General features: G+C 56.0%; 2 protein-coding genes across 2 annotated transcripts; one reads left to right on the plus strand and one right to left on the minus strand.

Moving 5' to 3' along the window:
- Window positions 1–9,976, minus strand: LOC146594508 (aldehyde dehydrogenase family 3 member B1-like). The gene is made up of 10 exons (XM_085307402.1): window positions 9,927–9,976; window positions 9,291–9,453; window positions 5,826–5,936; window positions 5,550–5,670; window positions 5,279–5,364; window positions 4,925–5,006; window positions 4,191–4,577; window positions 3,730–3,896; window positions 3,270–3,369; window positions 1–194 (listed from the first exon to the last, which is right to left on the minus strand). The coding sequence occupies exons 1-10, from the start codon at window positions 9,974–9,976 to the stop codon at window positions 1–3; spliced, it is 1,461 nt and encodes a 486-aa protein (XP_085163528.1).
- A 4,395-nt stretch (window positions 9,977–14,371) lies between these two features.
- UNC93B1 (unc-93B1 regulator of TLR signaling) lies at window positions 14,372–18,616 on the plus strand. Its single transcript, XM_085307300.1, has 12 exons — window positions 14,372–14,460; window positions 15,282–15,385; window positions 15,522–15,663; window positions 15,774–15,927; window positions 16,007–16,168; window positions 16,218–16,347; window positions 16,427–16,520; window positions 16,618–16,742; window positions 16,811–16,993; window positions 17,104–17,377; window positions 17,695–17,813; window positions 17,941–18,616. Exons 2-12 carry the CDS (start codon window positions 15,302–15,304, stop codon window positions 18,235–18,237), a joined length of 1,764 nt encoding a protein of 587 aa, XP_085163426.1. The 5' UTR covers window positions 14,372–14,460; window positions 15,282–15,301; the 3' UTR covers window positions 18,238–18,616.
- Window positions 18,617–18,724: the final 108 nt, after the last annotated feature.

The following is an 18,724-nucleotide window of genomic DNA, read 5'->3' on the forward strand; positions in this document are numbered from 1 at the left end:
TCAGAGCAGGGTGCACATGCCCTTGCGCCTGATCTCAAAGGCAGCTGACAGTAACCCCAACTTCTGCTGGCTGTAAGGTGGGTAGCGCAGGGCGTTGATGGTCTCCAGTCCCATGTTGCGGTGCAGGCAGCTGCGGTGGTGAGTGAAGGTATCAAAGGTGAACTTGCCATGGTATTTTCCCAAGCCGCTGTTCCCTGCAACACAAAGCACGGGTTTGAGTCTATGGGACTCTCTGCTCATGCCCACTCAAGCATAATATATACAAGGGAAACATGTTACAGGCCCTTCTGATGTAAATACTTGTTCTGCTGAATGACGCTGTTGCCAGCGGAGGACCTGATAGATGTGGTGTAGGAGTACGGAGCAGCAATGGGTTACAGAGCTACAGGGTGCTCACAGAGCACCAGCTGGGCTGAGCTCTTTCACTTCCCTAACACAGAAATAACCCCAAAATCACACCTGCACTCTCAGCATGAGCTTTGGACCCATCACACAGACAACAGATCTCCTTGAGCAAGGGACCTCTGCTAGCTCTGCGTCTGTGTGCAGCGGAGATGGGCAGACATCGAGGTGGCTTCACTGGGATGTCACAGGGCTGTACAGTGCCCTGGCAGGATCCACAGCCATCCCAGAGGATGGGAGAAATCACTGTTAGGAAGTAAAGGCTGGCTGGCYGGGAGCAAGCATGGAGACGCGCCATAGAGCCGAGAGCCATGTAAGCACAGCACTGAACACACAAATGTCTGTCAGATGTCCTCTCATAAGCCTTTTTACAAGACAAAGTCCATCTCCTCCACATCTCTGATCAAATCTCTTGGCCTTCTCTGTACCTTTTCAAGCTCTAACACTTTGCTTCTGAAGCAGGAACCAACCTGCTAGTCATCTCCCAGGCCCAGGTGCACCTCAAATTTGTTCTGTGCTACCGAAAGTTTCCCCTTTCGCCTTCCCTGCCTTCACTAGCCATACCTGACATTTGGGTCCCTGATGACCCAGTGCCAAGTGCAATGCTGAGGATTTCAGTGAAATAGTCACAGTCTCCCATGCAACCCTCACTCACTGTTTTGTTGCTCAGCTTCCCAGTACTAGCAAATCCTTCTGCAAATAATCACTACTTGGAAATCCAAGTACATTGGTTATATTGGACTACATTTATCTACACAATCACAGGTCCTTCAGAAAGGTTTGCCAGATCTTGGAGGCTTGATTTTCCTTTAAAAAAACTCTATGTTGTTCTTCCTGACTCCACCATATTCAACCATGCTTTTGGTTAGAGACCACCAGCTTGCCTGGAATGATGGTTAGGCTTGTTGGAGCTTCTTCTAGAAAATCCTAAAAACTGGAATCACATTGGCAACAGCAGATCCTCTGATTCCTGCAGCTGATTTAAACTTGAGGTTGCACATCACAGTTAATAGCACAGTGACTTTATATCTTCATATCAGGTTGTTAGAAAACTGCTTCACCTGACACTGCGAGGCAGTTTTTGAGAATCATTTCCATACMGGAAAGTTAAGGTATGGGAACCACTAAAACCTGTTCCCTAATTCATACTCAAGCAACGAATTCATTCTGCTTTGCTGTCATGGTGACCATTTATGTCTGAATCATCTGTCAGCTTGAAGAGGGAAGTTGCCTCCACATGTTTCTCGCTTGGACAAAACATTGATTTTTTTTTGTTTAAACCAAGTATTCACCTTTTACTCTGCTAGTCAAACAAGCTAGCCGGTTTTATGGTTCATTCCAAGTCTATTTGAATAATCATRTTAATTGATCTCAAACTTTTGACAACCCATCTTTAAAAAGTGTTCAGACTGCCTGCAAGCATTTTGCTGCTTTAGTTGTTTCTTTTAATTTCCACATATTTCACTTTCCTCTGTTTTAAGCAATTGCCCCTTTTGATTCCAGTGTTATGGAAGGTTTGTCTGGCTTTTCTGCTCCTTCAGAGCCGTTAAATTTGAGGTGACCAGGTACTGTAACAAAATACACAGTCTAGGATGATCTAAGCTCACTTCTCTCTTGTGGATTCTCTGATACGCAGTTATTCGGAATGCCTGTATGCTGGAGATGGTTCATTAAGTTAGCATACTGTGGTCATCCATCCTTACCCTAGTCCATCCTAACACTGTACTTCTCCTGTGGGCAACGAACTGCCACCTACCAAGATCAGCAGTATGTTTTCATTCAGTTTACCCATTTGCCTTACCTGGCTCTGTGTTTTCTCCAGTGAAAAGTGTTACTGCTTCATGTCAAGCATAAATCTGAGATATTCTATCCTGAGATCCAAAGACTGGGAGAATATTCTGGGTAAGATTCGGGAAGACTGGGAAAATGTTCTGCAGAAGCACTGTTAGTGGCTTTCTGTATTCCCAYGCTCTTCCTTGAGCATCTAATTGTGAGAAAGGCTACAAACAGGGTCCAAGGCTAGACAGACTTGGCATTTCACCTGAGAAAACAAATTTTGTTTTCATATAAGGCAAACTCTTCCTTGCTGATGGTTGTGCCTTTCCTGAAGAGAATCTCCAAGTTATCACAAACGGATTTTTGAGAGGTTTGTAAGCATTCTACTCCTATTATTTGTCTTAGGAAAGCAGAATTCACAGACAAGCCTGCTCATGAGCAGTGTTACAGGCTCCCATACAGCACCGCTGATGGGTGCTTGCTCTCAACAGAAGAAAAGCTCACCTACCTAAGAAGCACAACACCACTGGATGTGCTCCTAGAAGGGGAATAGAGTGAGAGATTGACCCTAGGAAGCAGTACTTGAAGAGCCTCCATGTAAGCATGAGCAAGAGAGGAGCTCTACACTGGCACAAAATTCACACCCAGCCACCCATGCTGCTCAGAAATATCAAGGAAATACTCAAGGGGTCAGTGATATAAACCCCTACATTTTTTTATGAAGTACCCCTGCTGACACTGTGCTTGTGACAGCAAGCAGGGCAGAAGAAAACTTACGGTTTTCTAGGTATGTTCACTAGAAACAGGGCTGCAAAGCCCAAGAGTTCAACSCCGGCACAGTGAAGCAAAGAGCTGACATTTCTGATGGGGTCTAATTCAAAGCTTAGCAGTGCAAAAGTATGTCTGTAGAGATTGGTAGGCTTCACTGAGTGCCCTGAAGCTGAGGATCTTGGGCCCAGGTATGGTGTCCCATCTCCCTGGATATCATGTCTCACCATGCYCTGCGTAACTCAGGCACAGGGTTGTTGGAGCTGATCATAGCTGGCTCACAGTTGGCTAAAGACAGGCAGGGCTGGGGGGTTTGGACCTACCAATCCCACCAAAGGGCAGCGAGGTCAACGTCACATGCATCAGGGTGTCATTTCCACAAAAGCCACCGCTGCTTGTCCGCTCCAGCACCTCTTTCACCACCTGGAAGGGAAGCAGAGAAGGCAGATGTGACAGACCCTGTTCCTGCACCTCAAGCTGCAGTTCTTCCCCCATGACCAGGACTGTCTGCTCTAATCAAGATCCATGGGACACCAACAGGGCTGAACACATCTGCTGAGGACATGGGGAGAGGATTCCCATCAGAATGGGGCACATGGGGCACAGCCCTCGCATTGTAGGCAGCGCTTGCCAGACATCAGCTAACTCCACTATCAGCCCCTGTGTGCCCAGAGGAGCAGAGTTCAGAAGGACCTTTAGAGCGTGCCCTGGGTTGCCAGCCAGGTGGGCACTAGCCTTACAGCCCCATTTTCCTTGCCCCCTTTTTTGATCCATGCACCACACCTTGCTATCGCAGGAGAAGACATACAGGGCCAGCGGCTGTGGACGGGAATTGATAAACTCAATGGCTTCATCCATGCTGGCCACAACAACAATGGGCAGGATGGGCCCAAAGATCTCTTCTTGCATGGCAGGATCAGAGGGCTGCACATCTGCCAGCACTGTGGGAGCTGCAGAAAGAGATTATGGCAGTGTATCACCTAGCACACAGAAATTGATGGTCCCGCAACCCCAGGACATGCTAGGAAACAGCTGGTTCACAAATTCCYTTTTCCAACAAAAGATTCTATGCATCTCTCCATAGGTTTCAGTTTTTAGATGTCCATGTTGTCCTTGTGACTGAAGGTTGACACATAAAATCCCCTGTGGTTCTGATTTATACCATCTCTGCTTCCCCATCACATGTTCCCGTGCCCAGAGCTTCCTTGCTCCCCACATGCTAACCCATATCCCTACGTCCTCACCAATGTAGCGCTCCTGCTCATCCRTCTGCCCTCCAATGGCCACACGCCCGCTGCTCAGCAGAGCCCGGATACGACGGAATTGCTTGTCTCCCACAATGCGGGCAAAGTCAGGAGACTCCTGGGGGTTGGGGCCATAAAACTCAGTAATGGCCTCACGCAGGGCAGGCAGCAGCTTCTCCTGCATCTCCACGCTGCACAGTATGTAGTCGGGTGCAATACAGGTCTGCCCTGCGTTGAAGAAGCGTCCCCAGGCCACTCGTCTGGCCACATTCTGCACCTCGCAGGTGTCAGACACGTAGCAGGGATTCTTGCCTCCCAGYTCCAGCGTCACTGGTGTCAGGTGCTTGGCAGCAGCTGTCATAATGATCCTGCCCACGGAGGGGCTGCCTGAGGGCAGGGAGAGATGTGTCACAGCAGGGATCCCACAGCCACGGGCCCCTGACTTCGAGGGAGCCAGGCCCGGTGGGAAACACATCAAGTCCCACCAGTGTCTCAAAAACATACACCCCAGATCCTCCACTGGATCCTGACACCAGATCCCCAGGACAGCCCTCGCAAGCAGCTCTCGCCTCCTGGAGGGCCAGGAAGGGGGCCTTATGCCTGCAGGCAGGCTGCTACCCTTCCTCTGTGATGGAGACGCTAAGCTGCAGCAAGCAGTCTGGTGGGAATCCTCTCCCAATTTGCACAAGAAACCAGCAGTCAGGCAGGGCTCAGCTCTGGCCCTTGGCACGTACCAGTGAAGAAGATGTAGTCAAACTTGTTCTCCAGCAGTTTGGTGGTCTCCTCCACTCCAGCAGTCACCACGGCAAAACAGTCCTGCAACATAAGAGGAAGAGTCCCAACCCCTCTGTGAGCATTTGCCCAGCCCACTCTGTCCTCGTTCCCACAAAGAGCATCCAGGGCTGCTGGGCATGGGGACAYTGGCTGAGAGTGGAAGAAGTGGGCATGGGCAGCGCCTGGGCACGGGGGCAGCTCTGGTGTCAGTGCATGCAAGGTAGGCACAGCGCCTGGCGTGCACAGGGCAGTGGGCTTGGCAACGCCCTGGCCATGGGACAGGGACAGGGAGAAGGACAGGAAATGYTGTTTACATTGTCCAAGTAGCCGGGCAGCGCTTCAGCCACGAGCCTCTCAGTGTTCTTCGTCGTCTCCGAGGGTTTGACAATGACACAGTTACCTGGGGGAAGATGGGCAGGATATTAGAGCAGTGACACACTCGCAGCCAGTGTTCCTGGCACTCCAGACCTAGACTGGAGATAAGGCACCCAGCCAGACCATCCCCAGTGCCCAGCACTGCTACCACTATGGGCTGGGTCCTCCGGGCTGGAGGAAGGATTTGGCTCTGGCACAGCTTAGACTCACCAGCAGCGATGGCCCCGATGAGGGGCACGAGGAAGAGGTGGATAGGGTAATTCCAGGGAGCAATGATGAGCACTACCCCATACGGGTCCTTGCGGATGAAAGCTGAGTCCAGCTGTGTCACCTGCAAGTCAGGCCATAGCCTTAGCACCATTCCCACCACCTCCTGCCCTGCCTCAAATCAAGGACACACTGTGCTCCCCCTCTGAACGAGCTCTGCCCTTTTCCACCTGCAATTTTTCTTCTCCCACCATGGCAGCCCAGAATTTCTGTCCTTACCAGATTCTTCTCCACATGGTCATCTTTCATCCAGTGGGAGAGGTTGTTAAGGGTGTCATTGAGCTCATTTTTGCAGAGGAGAATCTCGGAGAAACAGGCCTCAAAGGATGGCTGGGGACAGAGAATGCCATAAGCATCGCTCCCAACACTGTGCTCTGTTTCCTCCCCATCCATGAGAGACATGTCTCTGCTCTTCTGTTCTGCCCCCTAAAAGGCCCCAGTGGCTATTATTTCCTGCAGGCCCTAAGACAGAGGTCCAAGGAATACCACAGTCCCTGAAATTTTACGGAAATGGGTATTTTGGCTGAGAAATCAAAATTTAATAACTTCCCAAGTTTATCTAACAGTAGAGACCTGAGCCAAGGGGGGACCAAGCACTGTCACCGGAGTTCCAGAGAAGGGATGGCTACAGAAAAGCTGTATCAGATGCAGCCATCCTTAGTGCTCAAATCCAAGTTAGCTGTGAGCCGGGCACTGGCTCCACGTCATTGACCTGGGACTGGAAAACATGCAGTTAAGCTTTCAAACTGGTGTGCTTGCCCTCATTGCCGTGAGTCACCATGTCCCAGCTTCCTAGGCATAGGCTCCCTCCCTGGGAACACAAGCTGGAAGCAAAGTTCAGAGCTGCCTTCTAAAGCCTGGGCCTGTGTGTGAAAGCCAAAATTACTTTATTCACAGAGGAATATAAAGAAGACTAACAGCTTAGTTATTTGCCCTGTGACAGATCTGCAGGACTGTGCAGGGCAGAGCTCTACCACATGCCATCAGACTCTTGTCCGAAGCAGAAAAATCCTTTGAACTTCTGGAGCTACTGCATCTGAGCCCACATTAGGCTGGGAAAGGAACATCRGGTGAAAAATCAGAAATAACTGAATTAAATAAACCCATCGAGTTCTATCAAGCTAAACTGTCAGGACATGCAGTATTGACCATTACTTGAGAGTGGTATATTGCTTGGGTGTAAAAGCTGGAATCAAAGAGGCTACAGAGGTATTTCCTGCATGTGGTAGGTCCTTGGCACTGACGCAATAACAGTGAAACAGAATTAAGGACACAACTGCCTGGTCTTGTGGGAGAAGCGTTAAGACACAAGAAGATAGTTGGGCAGGATCAGTAAAACAACTCCATTGCTCTGGAGAGGCAACACTTCAGCTAGAGGATGGTGCAGAATAGCCAGGAGGAAGTTTATTTTCAAGCTTCCAAAACATGACTCCAGAGCAGAAGAAGCAAAACTCTTTGCCCTATTAAGCAGCCTGCAAACTTTTGTGCGCATAGCTGCCTGATACACACTGCCACAACTCTCTTCAGATTCCTCAAACAAAGTAAATCTCTGGGTGGGAGCCCTTCTTCAGCAAAATATTGGTTCAGGGTTTCTCTGGTTAGGAAATCTGACTGCTAAGTCTCAAATGGCAACCTTTCATGTACTTCACCACCAAGCCCAACTCAATCAACCAGCTGTGCTTGAACTTTTGGTTTCTCAACACTGCTGAAGCAACTGGACGTATTCCACTTCCACAATTCACAGCTGCTAGAGATGAGTGCTCAGCCAGCACATCCATCGGATGTCTGATGAAGCAACGGGCCATTCTCTCGGCTCAGGCTGATAATCGCATTTCTAGGAGGATGAAGCAATTGCTAGTGAAGATGAGACACTAAGGGTTTTGATGAGGCATTAAAGTTGGAAGATGGGACATTAAGTGTGAGTCATCCAGGTTCTTTCTATCATCAATGGAGAGAAATGAGCACTACTAGGGGTGAGGCACCCACCTCAGATACGTAAGACCAGATGAATTGTCCATCTAACTATGAAGGCCTGACTGCATAACAAGCATATTACTGGTCAATCAGCTCTTAATTACATAAAATTAGGAAACATGGACAATGTACTTCCCATGCTGATGTGTATCAACATCTTGCTGAAGCAGAAGATTCTCACCTCAAGCAAACAAGGCAATTACAAGCCTTGTGAGATTTTAGAATTGTGAAATCCACATTTCAGGGCATAGTCAGTGCGCTGATACACCCAAAGACACAAATCCTCTAAGTGCTACCACTACCAGGTAACGACATCTACAGCCATGATACCTTATTGAAAGAGTACCCAATCTGATGAGAGATGAAAAATTGCAAAAATCCTCTAACCAGTGTGCAGGGGCACCCAACTGGGACCAGTCACACTATAACTAGGCAATCCATCCCTCAGAAAACTTCCTAATGAAGCACTGGAAGCACCTTAACTGAGGCGTGCAGTTGTCATCAGGCTGTAGCACATATTAGGAAGGGGAAAAGAAGGAGTGTCCTGATGTGCCCAACCAGACAAGAGATGAGTGGAGACTGCTGAATATGACAAAGGTGCAAATCATCCCCTCTTTCCTTGATGGGCACCATCCTAGAAGTTCCCAGGGTACCACAATACCTAAAGCCTTCCCAAAACTACAGCCACTTCCCTGACTGTGCCACAGTGCAGCCCAACAACCCTGCCGACAAAAGCCATCCCCTGAGAGACAAGYAAGCCACAGCAGCTTTGAATGGCCCACAGAAGAATGCGCAAAGCCAGCACGTTGCACAACACTGGTAATCCCTGGTACGATTTGGCCAGTGAGTAACAACCCAGGGTGCAGCTTTCCACACCTGCGACACCGTGGATGCCACGTGAGGCCACCTGGGACTTGCTGATGATTTGGGTGTACATCAAGAGTGAAGCTCTGTAACTCCATGGGGAAGATTCTGCTTACAGAAGCTGGTGCTCTACAATGAAGCCAGCACCAATATTGGGAAGGGAGCATTGAACTGGACAGGAAAACCTTAGTGGTGCCAGGATGTGGCCCACAGGGCTGGAGGGGAGTTGCGCAGGCAGGATCAGGCAATCTATGCCACTGTCACACTGATGCTGCACTGCATCCTCACAGTGAGCACAGGCAGAGAGATATTTTCCTTTCCTGCTGGCCAGCATGAGCCACTTTGAACGTGGCTAGCAGCATTCAGCCTGCCCGTCTAGCACTCACATGCCCCAGCTAACCGCTGTTGTGTAGAGCTCTGCAGGGGACCCCACGCTCAGAGCACCTACAGGTGCCCCACAACAGCCCTGGAGTGCCCTTGCACCCTACTCCTCCAGCCTATCTGGGCAACCAACTGCACAAAGACGGGAGCTGGCAGCCCAGGAAGAGTTGTGGCAGCTCCTTGGCTTCTGGGGCCCAGTGGGACACAAGATCCCAGTGAGGGGGGATGCAGGAACCTGATTAGAGGACCCCCATGCCCAAAGCCCTGTGCCTGCAGCCAGCAAGATATAGGACCAACAACGTCCCTTTTGGGGTCCTGTGTCCCCTTCACACAGGACCCCAAAAGCTGTCCCCTCTGTTCAGTGCTTGCACCTAGCAGGATGCAAGATCCCAACATGGGGGGATGCTGGACCCTGATGAGCGGACCCCCATGCCCAGCACCCCATTCCTCTACCTAGCCCCTCACCTTGCGCATGTCCAAGGCAGTGGCCTCCAGGATGTCCTGCTTCTTCTCATCCAGGAAGCGGCCCAGGGCCTCCAGCTGGGACACGCGGTACTCCATGGGCCGCGTCTTCCCTGAGAGCCAGGCTGCCCGCAGGCGGCTCACCAGCCCTGCGTAGGGGTTCCGACTGCGGGGATGTGGATGTCAGAGGGAACCCCAGCCCTGCACCCTGGCCCAGGCCCACCACTCAAGGTGACAAGGGAGAGGAGCTCCATGTCTCCCCAGGCCCTGCGCCTGGATCAAACTGGAGTCCAGAGGCCCTTGGGAGAAGGCAGGGAGTCTGGACACCTAGGTATTCCCAAGGTTGGCCGCACTGGGGACAAGGGCCCCTCTTGCCTTTCATGCTTCGCCATTCCCAACAGTACCTCCTCCCCAAACCTCCACTCTACAGGGCCACTTTGTATCATGGTGACCACTGGCTCCCCAAAATTTGTCCCCAGCATCCTTGTTCCCCATCAGCACCATCCAGGGGATCCTACTGGCACCTGCCAACCCGGCACTGCCACAGCACCTCTTTCCTCCACCACCCTCCACCCCTCTCTCCAAGCACCTCAACTCCCTTCTGTCCCCAGGCATGTGCCCCCAGCCCTTCACTCTCACCTCATGGCACTGCAGTTAATGCTTCCCTTCTGGCTGCCTTCGCCACCCATTGCTTCTCTGCCGGTGCCACTGCCCACAAGGCTGCACTTGCCGTAAGTAAGCTGCTGCTCAGGGAGCTCGAGGGGCTGCTGCAGGCTGAACTGCGAGACCGGGCTGCTGATTTCCATAGAGCACACAGAGGCCCTGGGGAGAGGCAGGGGGTGGGTGACGGCAGGGCTGCACATGGGCTGGGGCAAGTGTCAGCCAGGCTGGCAGTGGGGGGCCCCGTAGCAAGCTCCAAAGAGCTGGGCAACACCCTGCAAGAAGGGCAAGAGGGGCAGGCACAGCCTTTCCATCCACCCATCCATCCATTTCTCAGCCAGCTTTGGGGCTTGCACTGGTCCTCCCCAGTTGCAGGCACACCAGGCGGGTGCTGTGTCAGGGCAAGTCAAAAAGCAAGCAGAGCAGGACATGCGCCAGCCCTGTCATGGAGAAGCTTTGGAGAGGCTGGCTCAGTCAAGAGAGGAGTCGCCTTACAAGGATATACATGTCCCCCGTTACAGGCCCAGCCCAGGGCAGTTGGTGGCGCCTTTGAAAAGTGGCTTTGTGCTCAGGGCTGTCCTGGCCGTAGGGGTGACTCAGCCCTGTGTGGCTGCCGGAGGCCCTGGTGCACCYGCTGGGGGATGCCTGAGATTCCTGGAATGTCTGCCAGGGTCAGAGCAGAGGGTCCAGCCCGGACAGGTTCAGGCACCCCCAGAGGCCCTGCGTCCAGCCCCATCACTGGCGCAGGACTGCCAGCACACCTCCATGCAGCTATGAGGCTCACCCCACAGGGACTCCCTTCCTCCTCCCAGGGCTGTCATGACACCATGGGACTCACTCCACAGGGATTCCCAGGGTCCTTGATGCTGGTTCTGCYCCATGGCAGCCAGCCCTCCTTTGGGCCCACTGCCACTGCGTCAGCATACGAGAACATGCCCAGATCCAGGAGGCGTAGCTGTAGCCCCACATCTGCCCCCATGACCAAGCCACCCATCCTTCCTGAAGAGACCCTGGGGAAGGGGAGAGGCAGGTAAGACAGCCCCACAAGGCTGCCAGGCTCCCACATGCACCTGTGTGGGGCTGGAGATGCCTTCCAACACAGACCCAGCGTGGGGCCCACCAATGCCATGYAGGGGTTGGCTGAGCTCAGGGTCCCACAGTGCCTACCTGGGGGGCTGAGTGGTGGTGAGAGGAGCAGGAGGCCAGGCTGGTGGTGCCAGGGCTTGGGGAGCCCTTCTAAATGCTGTGGGGCAGGTGGACAAGACCCACAGGCAGGGGCGGGCAGGACAGTGTCCCGCCTCCGTGGGGTGGGAATGGAGATGAGGTCGGGGACAGGATGGGACCTCCCCCATGGCACTGAGGGACTCCCAGTGCCACACAACCACTTCTAATGTGCTGCGACCCACATATATCCCATGGATCACAGAATCACAGAATTGTTGAGATTGGAAAGGACCTCTGGAGATCATCTAGTTCAATCTCCCTGCTCAAGCAGAGTCACCCATAGAACACTGCCCAGGATTGTGTCCAGAGTGCTTTTGAATGTCTCCAAGGAAGGAGACTCCACTACCTCTCTGGGCAACCTATTCCAGTGCTCAGTCACCCTCACAGTAAAGAAGTTTTTCTTCACGTTCAGATGGAACTTCCTATGTTTCAATTTGTGTCCACTGTCTCTTGTCCTATTGCTGGGCACCACTGAGAAGAGTCTTGCCCCATCCTCTTTAAACCCTTCCTTCAGATACTTAAACATGTTGATAAGATCTCCCCTCAGTCTTCTCCAGGTGGAACAGCCCTGGCTCCCTCAGCCTTTCTTCATAGGAGAGATGCTCTGTTCCCTTTATCGTCTTAGTAGCCCTCCCCAGGCGCAGGACTTAGCACTTCCCTTTGTTGAACCTCATGAGGTTCCGCTTTGTCCATCTTTCCAGGCTGTTGAGGTCCCTCTGAATGGCAGCACAGCCCTCTGGTGTATCAGCCGCTCCTCCCCATTTTGTATCATCAGCAAACTTGCCGAGCGTGCACTCTGTTTCATTATCTAAGTCACTGATTATTAAGTTGAACAGTACTGGACTCAGTATTGACCCCTCCTTTCCTTTCTCATCTTTGATGCTTTATACTCCCCTAYTCCAACACCCAAAAGAGAAAGGAGTGATCTCATTTSCTCTGGATATTTTATTTGGGGGATCAGAACTTGTTACGGTTTTACTTATTCCGCTTCCACCAGCCACCCTGGTATTACCTGCTCTGCAAGATAGCTTTGTTTTTACCAGAGATCTTCAACGTTTGTGCTGCTCCCCAGGGGTGCCGTGGCCTACAGGGACCCTGCAGGTGCCCCTCATGCTGCATCTTAGGGGTGCTCTAACCCACAGGGACCTCACAGGCTCCCCTCATGCTGCACCCCACAGGCACCCTTATGTAGGAGCACCCCACAGACACCTCACACACTGAGCTCCAGGGGCACCCTGACCCACAGGGACCTTGCAGACGCTCCTCATGCTGCATCTCAGGGGTGCCCTGATGCAGGAGGACCTTGACAGATCCCATGGGGACATAAGCCCACTGAAGCCCGCTCCCTCTGGGGTTGCCCACTAATAGTTTATTGCTTCTTGTGCCTTCATGGCCACTTTACCCTCCCCAAGTTCACTCGGTGCCCTGATCCCTGCCCATGGCAGCAGCATCCTGCAGACAGGTGCCCACTTGCCCCAGCTCCTCCACTCCACACACCCACAGCACTCCATCTCCCCTGCTGCCAACCGGGGCTCCCTGCACACCGACTCATCCATCTGGCCCTGATCGCCCTGCCTCATAAACAGAAAGGGCAGCAGCCTTGCTCCATGCACCGTGGGCCATGCCAAAGCCTCAGCCACTGTGCAGAGCCTCATCGCAACACTGTGCCAAGGTGGGGAAGGGATGTGCTCCGTCCTTGGCAAGAGGGAATCTGCACCCTTGGAGGTTTTGGGTACTGCAAGCAACATGGGGACGGGTAGCCCAGAGCAACCCCTTGCTCCTTGTAGGAACATCACAGGGCTAGGAAACAAGCCCATTCCTGCATTGCTCCCCATGGGACCCCCATCCAAGAGCCTGCCAGGTTCCTCCTGCCCAGAGTGCAGGGTGCTGCAGGGCAGTGGTTCCTCTCAACCATCATATTTGCCGATCCTTGTGGCTCTGCAGTAATGGGCCACATCCTGCCCCACCACTGCACCTGGGACCAATGCCAGCAGTACCAAGGCATGTTGCTTGCTTCTCTGCCAACCCAGGCAGCCCCCATGCGCCACCTCCCATCTGCTCTCCCCCCAGCCTATGTCCCCCCTCACCCTCACCTCCTCCTCAAATGCACCCAAAGCCAGCATAATGCATGTGCCAGTCACCAGCTTGCCATCCGGCACTACATCTCAAAAAATGTCCCACTACCAGCTCTGCCGGCTCCTGCCCCGACTCTCACAGCATCCAGTAACAGCAATATTGTCAGCTCCACCCTGCAAACAGGCTCAGCCTGCTCCTCCCCACCCTGCCCCCTGGCAACCTTCACCCCTGCAGCCTCCCACTGCCCCTGGCACTGCTGCTCTCCCTGGCAGGGGACTGATGGAGGGCAGCACGGGTGCCCCCCTGACCCCAGGTTTTGGAATGCTGTGCCGGAAGGAGCARTGATTTCCCACTGGGAGCCCCCAGCCCCAACACATGCAAACAGGGGTGCAATGAGGTGGTCCATGCCAGACTGGCAGGGTCTCCCCGAGCTGGGGTCCCCCCCTGCTGCACAGCATGGCAGGGCACCCTGCCCCGTCACCCTGGCACTGCCTCAGCAGGGCCCCAGGGCCAGGAAAGAGGAACCGAGAGAGCGAAAGGCGCCCAGAGCGACTCCAGGAAGGGGAAGGGAGCCGTGAGCTGGTTCACCGGACCCCACAGCACCCACCAGGCCTGCAGTGCCCGCCGGGTGAGCCCAGCTCCCACCTCAGTCTCGGCAGCACAGGGTGACACCAGCACCCCGGGCCAGGCATAGCCAGAGCCCTGCAGGTGGGTTGGCTGGCGGCAGGCGCCGGTGGCACCCAGGGTGGGGATGGGAACAGGCTGGGTGCTGTGTTGTCGGGTGTGAGGCATACGGGGGTGCTGCATAGGGGCAGGGGTGCCATGCAGCGGATTTTGGGGGCGCTATGCTGTGGGGAAGGTGCACAAGTTGGGGTACAATGTTTGCTATGCAAGTGGCGCTGCTGGGCAGGTTGAGATCCAATGGGTGCTGCGCAGGAAGGGCCTGGTGCCGTGCAGGCAACAGCGGCGTGCTGAGGCCCGGGGAGCCAGGATGCTGGGCGGGAGTGCTGGCAGGGTCCCGGGTGCTGGGCGGAGGCGGAGGGCAGCGCCCGCGGGGCTCGGGCTGAGGCGCGGCCCCTTTAAGGGCACCTCCTCCCGCCCCGCCCCGCCCCCGCGAGGGAGGGGCGCCCGGCCCGGCCCGGCCCGGCCCCAGTGCCTGCTACCGGGGCTGCAGCACACACGGGTGCAAGGGCTGGGGGTGCTGGGCACGCAGGTGCTGGGCACAAGGACTGTAGCACACGTGGGTGTAGGGTGTGGGGGCTCTGGGCCCGTGGGTGCTGGGCACCGGGTTGCAATACACATGGGTGTAGGGTGGGGGGGCTCGGGGCCCGTGGGTGCTGGGCACCAGGTTGCAATACACATGGGTGCAGGGTCGGGGGGCTCGGGGCCCCTGGGTACTGGGCAGTGGGTTGCAGTACACATGGGTGCAGAGTGTGGGAGCTCGGGGCCCGTGGGTGCTGGGCAGTGGGTTGCAGTACACATGGGTGCCGGGTGTGGGTGTTTGGGGCCCATGGGTGCTGGGCAACGGGTTGCAGTACACATGGGTGCCGGGTGTGGGTGTTTGGGGCTCATGGGTGCTGGGCACTGGGTTGCAGTACACGTGAGTGCAAGGGCTCGGGGCATACAGGGGCTGAGGGTGCTGGGTTTAGGGGCTGCAGGGGCTGCAGCTTACCTGGGTGCTGGGTGTGGGTGTTTGGGGCACATGGGTGCTGGGCACACAAGTGCTGGGTACAGGGGCTGCAGCACACATGGGTACAGGGACGGGGGACCTGGAGACATGGGTGCTGGGTACAGAGGCTGCAGGGGCTGCAGCACACATGATGCAGAGTGTGGAGATTTGGGGCACATGAGTGCTTGGCACAAGGACTCTCACCTAGGTGGATGCTGGGGCTGGGGGTTTGGGGGATGCGGGTGCTGGGCACAGGGGCTGCAGCACACACGGGTGCAGGGGCCTGGGGCACGTGGGTGCTGGGCACAGGGGTATAGGCCACATGGGGTGCCATTCAGGACTGCCCACCTCTGACACTCCCCCAGGCCATCCCCCAGACTCAGCAATGGAGAAAGGCCCCAACTGCGGCCAAGACACCACCAACATGGTGGGGGAGAAMAGGCTCGGCTCTGAGGGGACAGAGGCACAGGTGAGGAGGCCCAGCGGTCTTGCATGGGTGGCTGTGAGTCCCCAGGACCTAGCCGGCAGGTGGCCACGGTGGCCCGGGCACGCCGTGGCTGCACAGGGGCCGCTGTGCCTAAGGCTGACCAGCGGCGGCCTCGTAGCTGGATGACTTTGTGGGCGCGCACCCCGACTACAACGAGGAGGAGGAAGAGCAGAAGTACTTCCGCCGTAAACGCTTCGGTGTCGTCAAGAACGTGCTGGCTGCCAGCCTGGCGGCTATGCTCACCTACGGCGTGTACCTGGGTACGGCCCTGCCTCCCGCGCCGGCTGCCACCGCGGTGCCTACCGCAGCCGGGGCTYCCTGCGTGGCCGTTGCAGGGCTGGGCCGTGACGAGTGCTCGGGGCTCCCCCAGGCCTACTGCAGATGCAGCTCATCCTGCACTATGATGAGACCTACCGAGAGGTGAAATACAGCAACATGGAGCTGGAGGACATCGACCGCAAGGTGCTCATGGGTATCAATGTCACCCCCATCGTGGCACTGCTCTACACACCTGTTCTCATCAGGTACAACATTGCCCTGCACTCCCTGCTCCTTTTGGCACCCATGTTGGCACCCATCTGGACTTCTCCTTGGCCCTGGCAGGTTTTTYGGCACTAAGTGGACAATGTTCCTGGCCATGGGCATCTATGCCCTCTTCGTCTCCAGCAACTACTGGGAGCGCTACTACACGCTGGTGCCCTCCGCAGTGGCTATCGGGGTGGCCATTGTGCCTCTCTGGGCTTCTATAGGCAACTACATCACACGGTAGGGGAGAGGGGGCAGGTGCCATCAGCTGAACCACTTTGCCCTGCAGGATGGCCCAGAAGTACTACGAGTATGCTAACTACAAGGAGGAGCATGTCCAGGAGCAGCAGCGGGCGCCGCGAGGCGCCTGCAATGCCTACATTGTTGTCTTCCATACTCTCTTCTATGCCTGCTTCCACGTGAGCACTGCCACTGGGACATAGGGGAGCCGGCAGGCAGAGCAGCCTGGCGCTGAGCGCCCCCTGCCTTCTCTTGCAGCTGAGTTTCGTCTGCGCTCAGATGCCCATGCTGTTCTTCCTCAACAACTACCTCTACCAGCTCAACCACACACTCCTCGGGGTCAAGCACTGTGGTGAGTGCCAAGGCGTAAGACTGCCCCGTGGTCTGGCGCCATCTCCCCTCTCCCTTGGCAACTGGGTTGGTGCTGAGACGCAGCGTGTGCCCTCCAGGTACCCTGAGCAAGGGCATTTTGCCTGGCTTCAACAAGACCGTGCTGCAGAGCCTGCCCCGCAGTGTCAACCTCATCATCGTAGAGAGTGCCCTCATGGCAGCAGCCTTCCTCTCCATGCTGGTGGTGAGTGCTGGGGCAGGTGCTAGCTGGCATGGGCTCTCCTTACCAGCTCGCTCATGGCTCCGTGGCAGGTTTTAGTGCTCTGCGGCTCAGCCTACCGGCCCACGGAGGAGATTGACCTGCGCAGCATCGGCTGGGGGAACATTTTCCAGCTGCCCTTCAAGCACATGCGGGACTACCGCCTCCGTCATCTCTTCCCCTTCTTCATCTACAGCGGCTTCGAGGTGCTCTTTGTCTGCACTGGCTTCTCCCTGGTATACTTTGCGGCCCCTGGGACAGGGCGGGAAGGGCCTCGGGGCACCAGGAGGGCTGGCACTTGGCCAGGGCTTTACTAAGAGCTGGTGCCTGTCTGCCCTTCCTGCAGAACTATGGCGTGTGTGCCATCGGGTTGGAGAAGCTGGCATACCTCCTCATGGCCTACGGCTTCTCTGCCTCAGCCTTCTCCAGCCTGGCCCTCTGTGCCCTGCGCCTGCAGCGGCACAGCCTGCTGTTGGCTGGAGCCCTCATCCATGCTGCACTGCTGGTGACCCTCTTCTGCTGGGCGCCCGAGCCTCGGTCCCTGGTCCAGGCACCTCTGCTGTACACACTGGCCACACTCTGGGGCATGGGAAGTGCCCTCAACAAAACGGGCATTAGCAGTGAGTACCAGGGATGGGTAAGCCAGGTTCCCAGCTCCCAACACCTCCCTTCCATCCATCCCTTGGCATGGCACAGCCAGGCAATCTCAGCTCCCAACACAGCCTCACCTTGAGCACCTGCTATGACATAGCCATGTGGTCTCAGCTCCCAACGTGTCCCCTCTGCACATCCCATGGCATGGCACAGCCAGGTGGTCCTAACTCCCTAGACCTGCCAGTGAGAACAGACCTGTTGCAGTCAGGTGCTGCCCAGAGAGGGGCTGCCAGCAGGGCAGGGGGGACACGCCGATGGGCTAAGCTTATCTCTTCCCATGCAGTTCTCCTGGGCATGCTATATGAAGACAAAGAACGCCAAGATTTCATCTTCACCATCTATCACTGGTGGCAGGCCCTGGCCATCTTTGTGGTGTATCTGTGGTTGGAGCTGCCCATGAAGGTGAGCAGGGGCAAGCAGGCAGCCATCCCCACAGTGCCCCCAAGCCCAGGGTCAGCTGCATCACCCATGGAGACCACGGGGCCTGGGGGGCAGGAGCACCCTCAGCCCCCGGTCTGCCCTCTTGCAGGCCAAGCTGTCCATCATGCTGCTGGCGCTGGCAGTGGCCACCAGTGCCTACATGTGGATGGAGCACAAGCTGGCACGGCATGTGGCATACCGCATGCCCCGCATTCCCCGCCCACGGCACAAGGTGCGTGGCTACCGCTATCTGGAGGAGGATGACTCGGATGAGACAGGCTCGGAGGGTGAGGCAGCACATGACAGCAACGAGCAAGGGGAGCCCCCGGAGCACCCCGAGGAGGACAGACGCCTGGCAGAGGCTGCCTGCGAGCTGCCCAAGGAGGACGAGGAGCGCCTGGGCTAGAAAGGGTTGYGTCTCGGCTCTGGGTGCCCTGCCCCACACTACTGCTGCCTGCTGTGCCCGCTGTGTGCTGTGGGGCAGCCAAGGGGGCATGCAGCCCCTCCAAGAAGTGCCTTTAGCCCCTGTTTGCACTGTTTGCTATCGCCGCTGGATCCTGCTGAGGCGGGACAAGGCCCAGGAGCGGGGCTGCCCCACGGGCCACAGGGAGCCCAGGCAGCACGCGGAGGTGGCCAGTCAGGCGCACAGCAGCTCCTGCGCCGGGAGCAGGCAGCCCTGGCCTGGCACCTCGCGGGCGCCCCGGGCCGGGAGGCCAGCTGTGAGCACCGCTTGCTTTCTGTCGTACGGCCCTGCTGCGCTTCAATAAAGTCAGCTGCGCTCCGTGGAGGCTCGCCGTCGAGGCTGCGAGGCGGGGACGGGGGGAGCCCGCGGGCGGCGCCGCCGCCGTCGTGCCTTCGCCTTCCACGTGTGCCCGGCACCGGCGGAAGCCCGG

The sequence above is a fragment of the Rhea americana genome, unplaced genomic scaffold (genome assembly GCF_003343005.1).
Source record: "Rhea americana isolate MKP2758 unplaced genomic scaffold, rheAme1 scaffold_257, whole genome shotgun sequence".
NCBI classification, from domain to species: Eukaryota; Metazoa; Chordata; class Aves; order Rheiformes; family Rheidae; genus Rhea; species Rhea americana.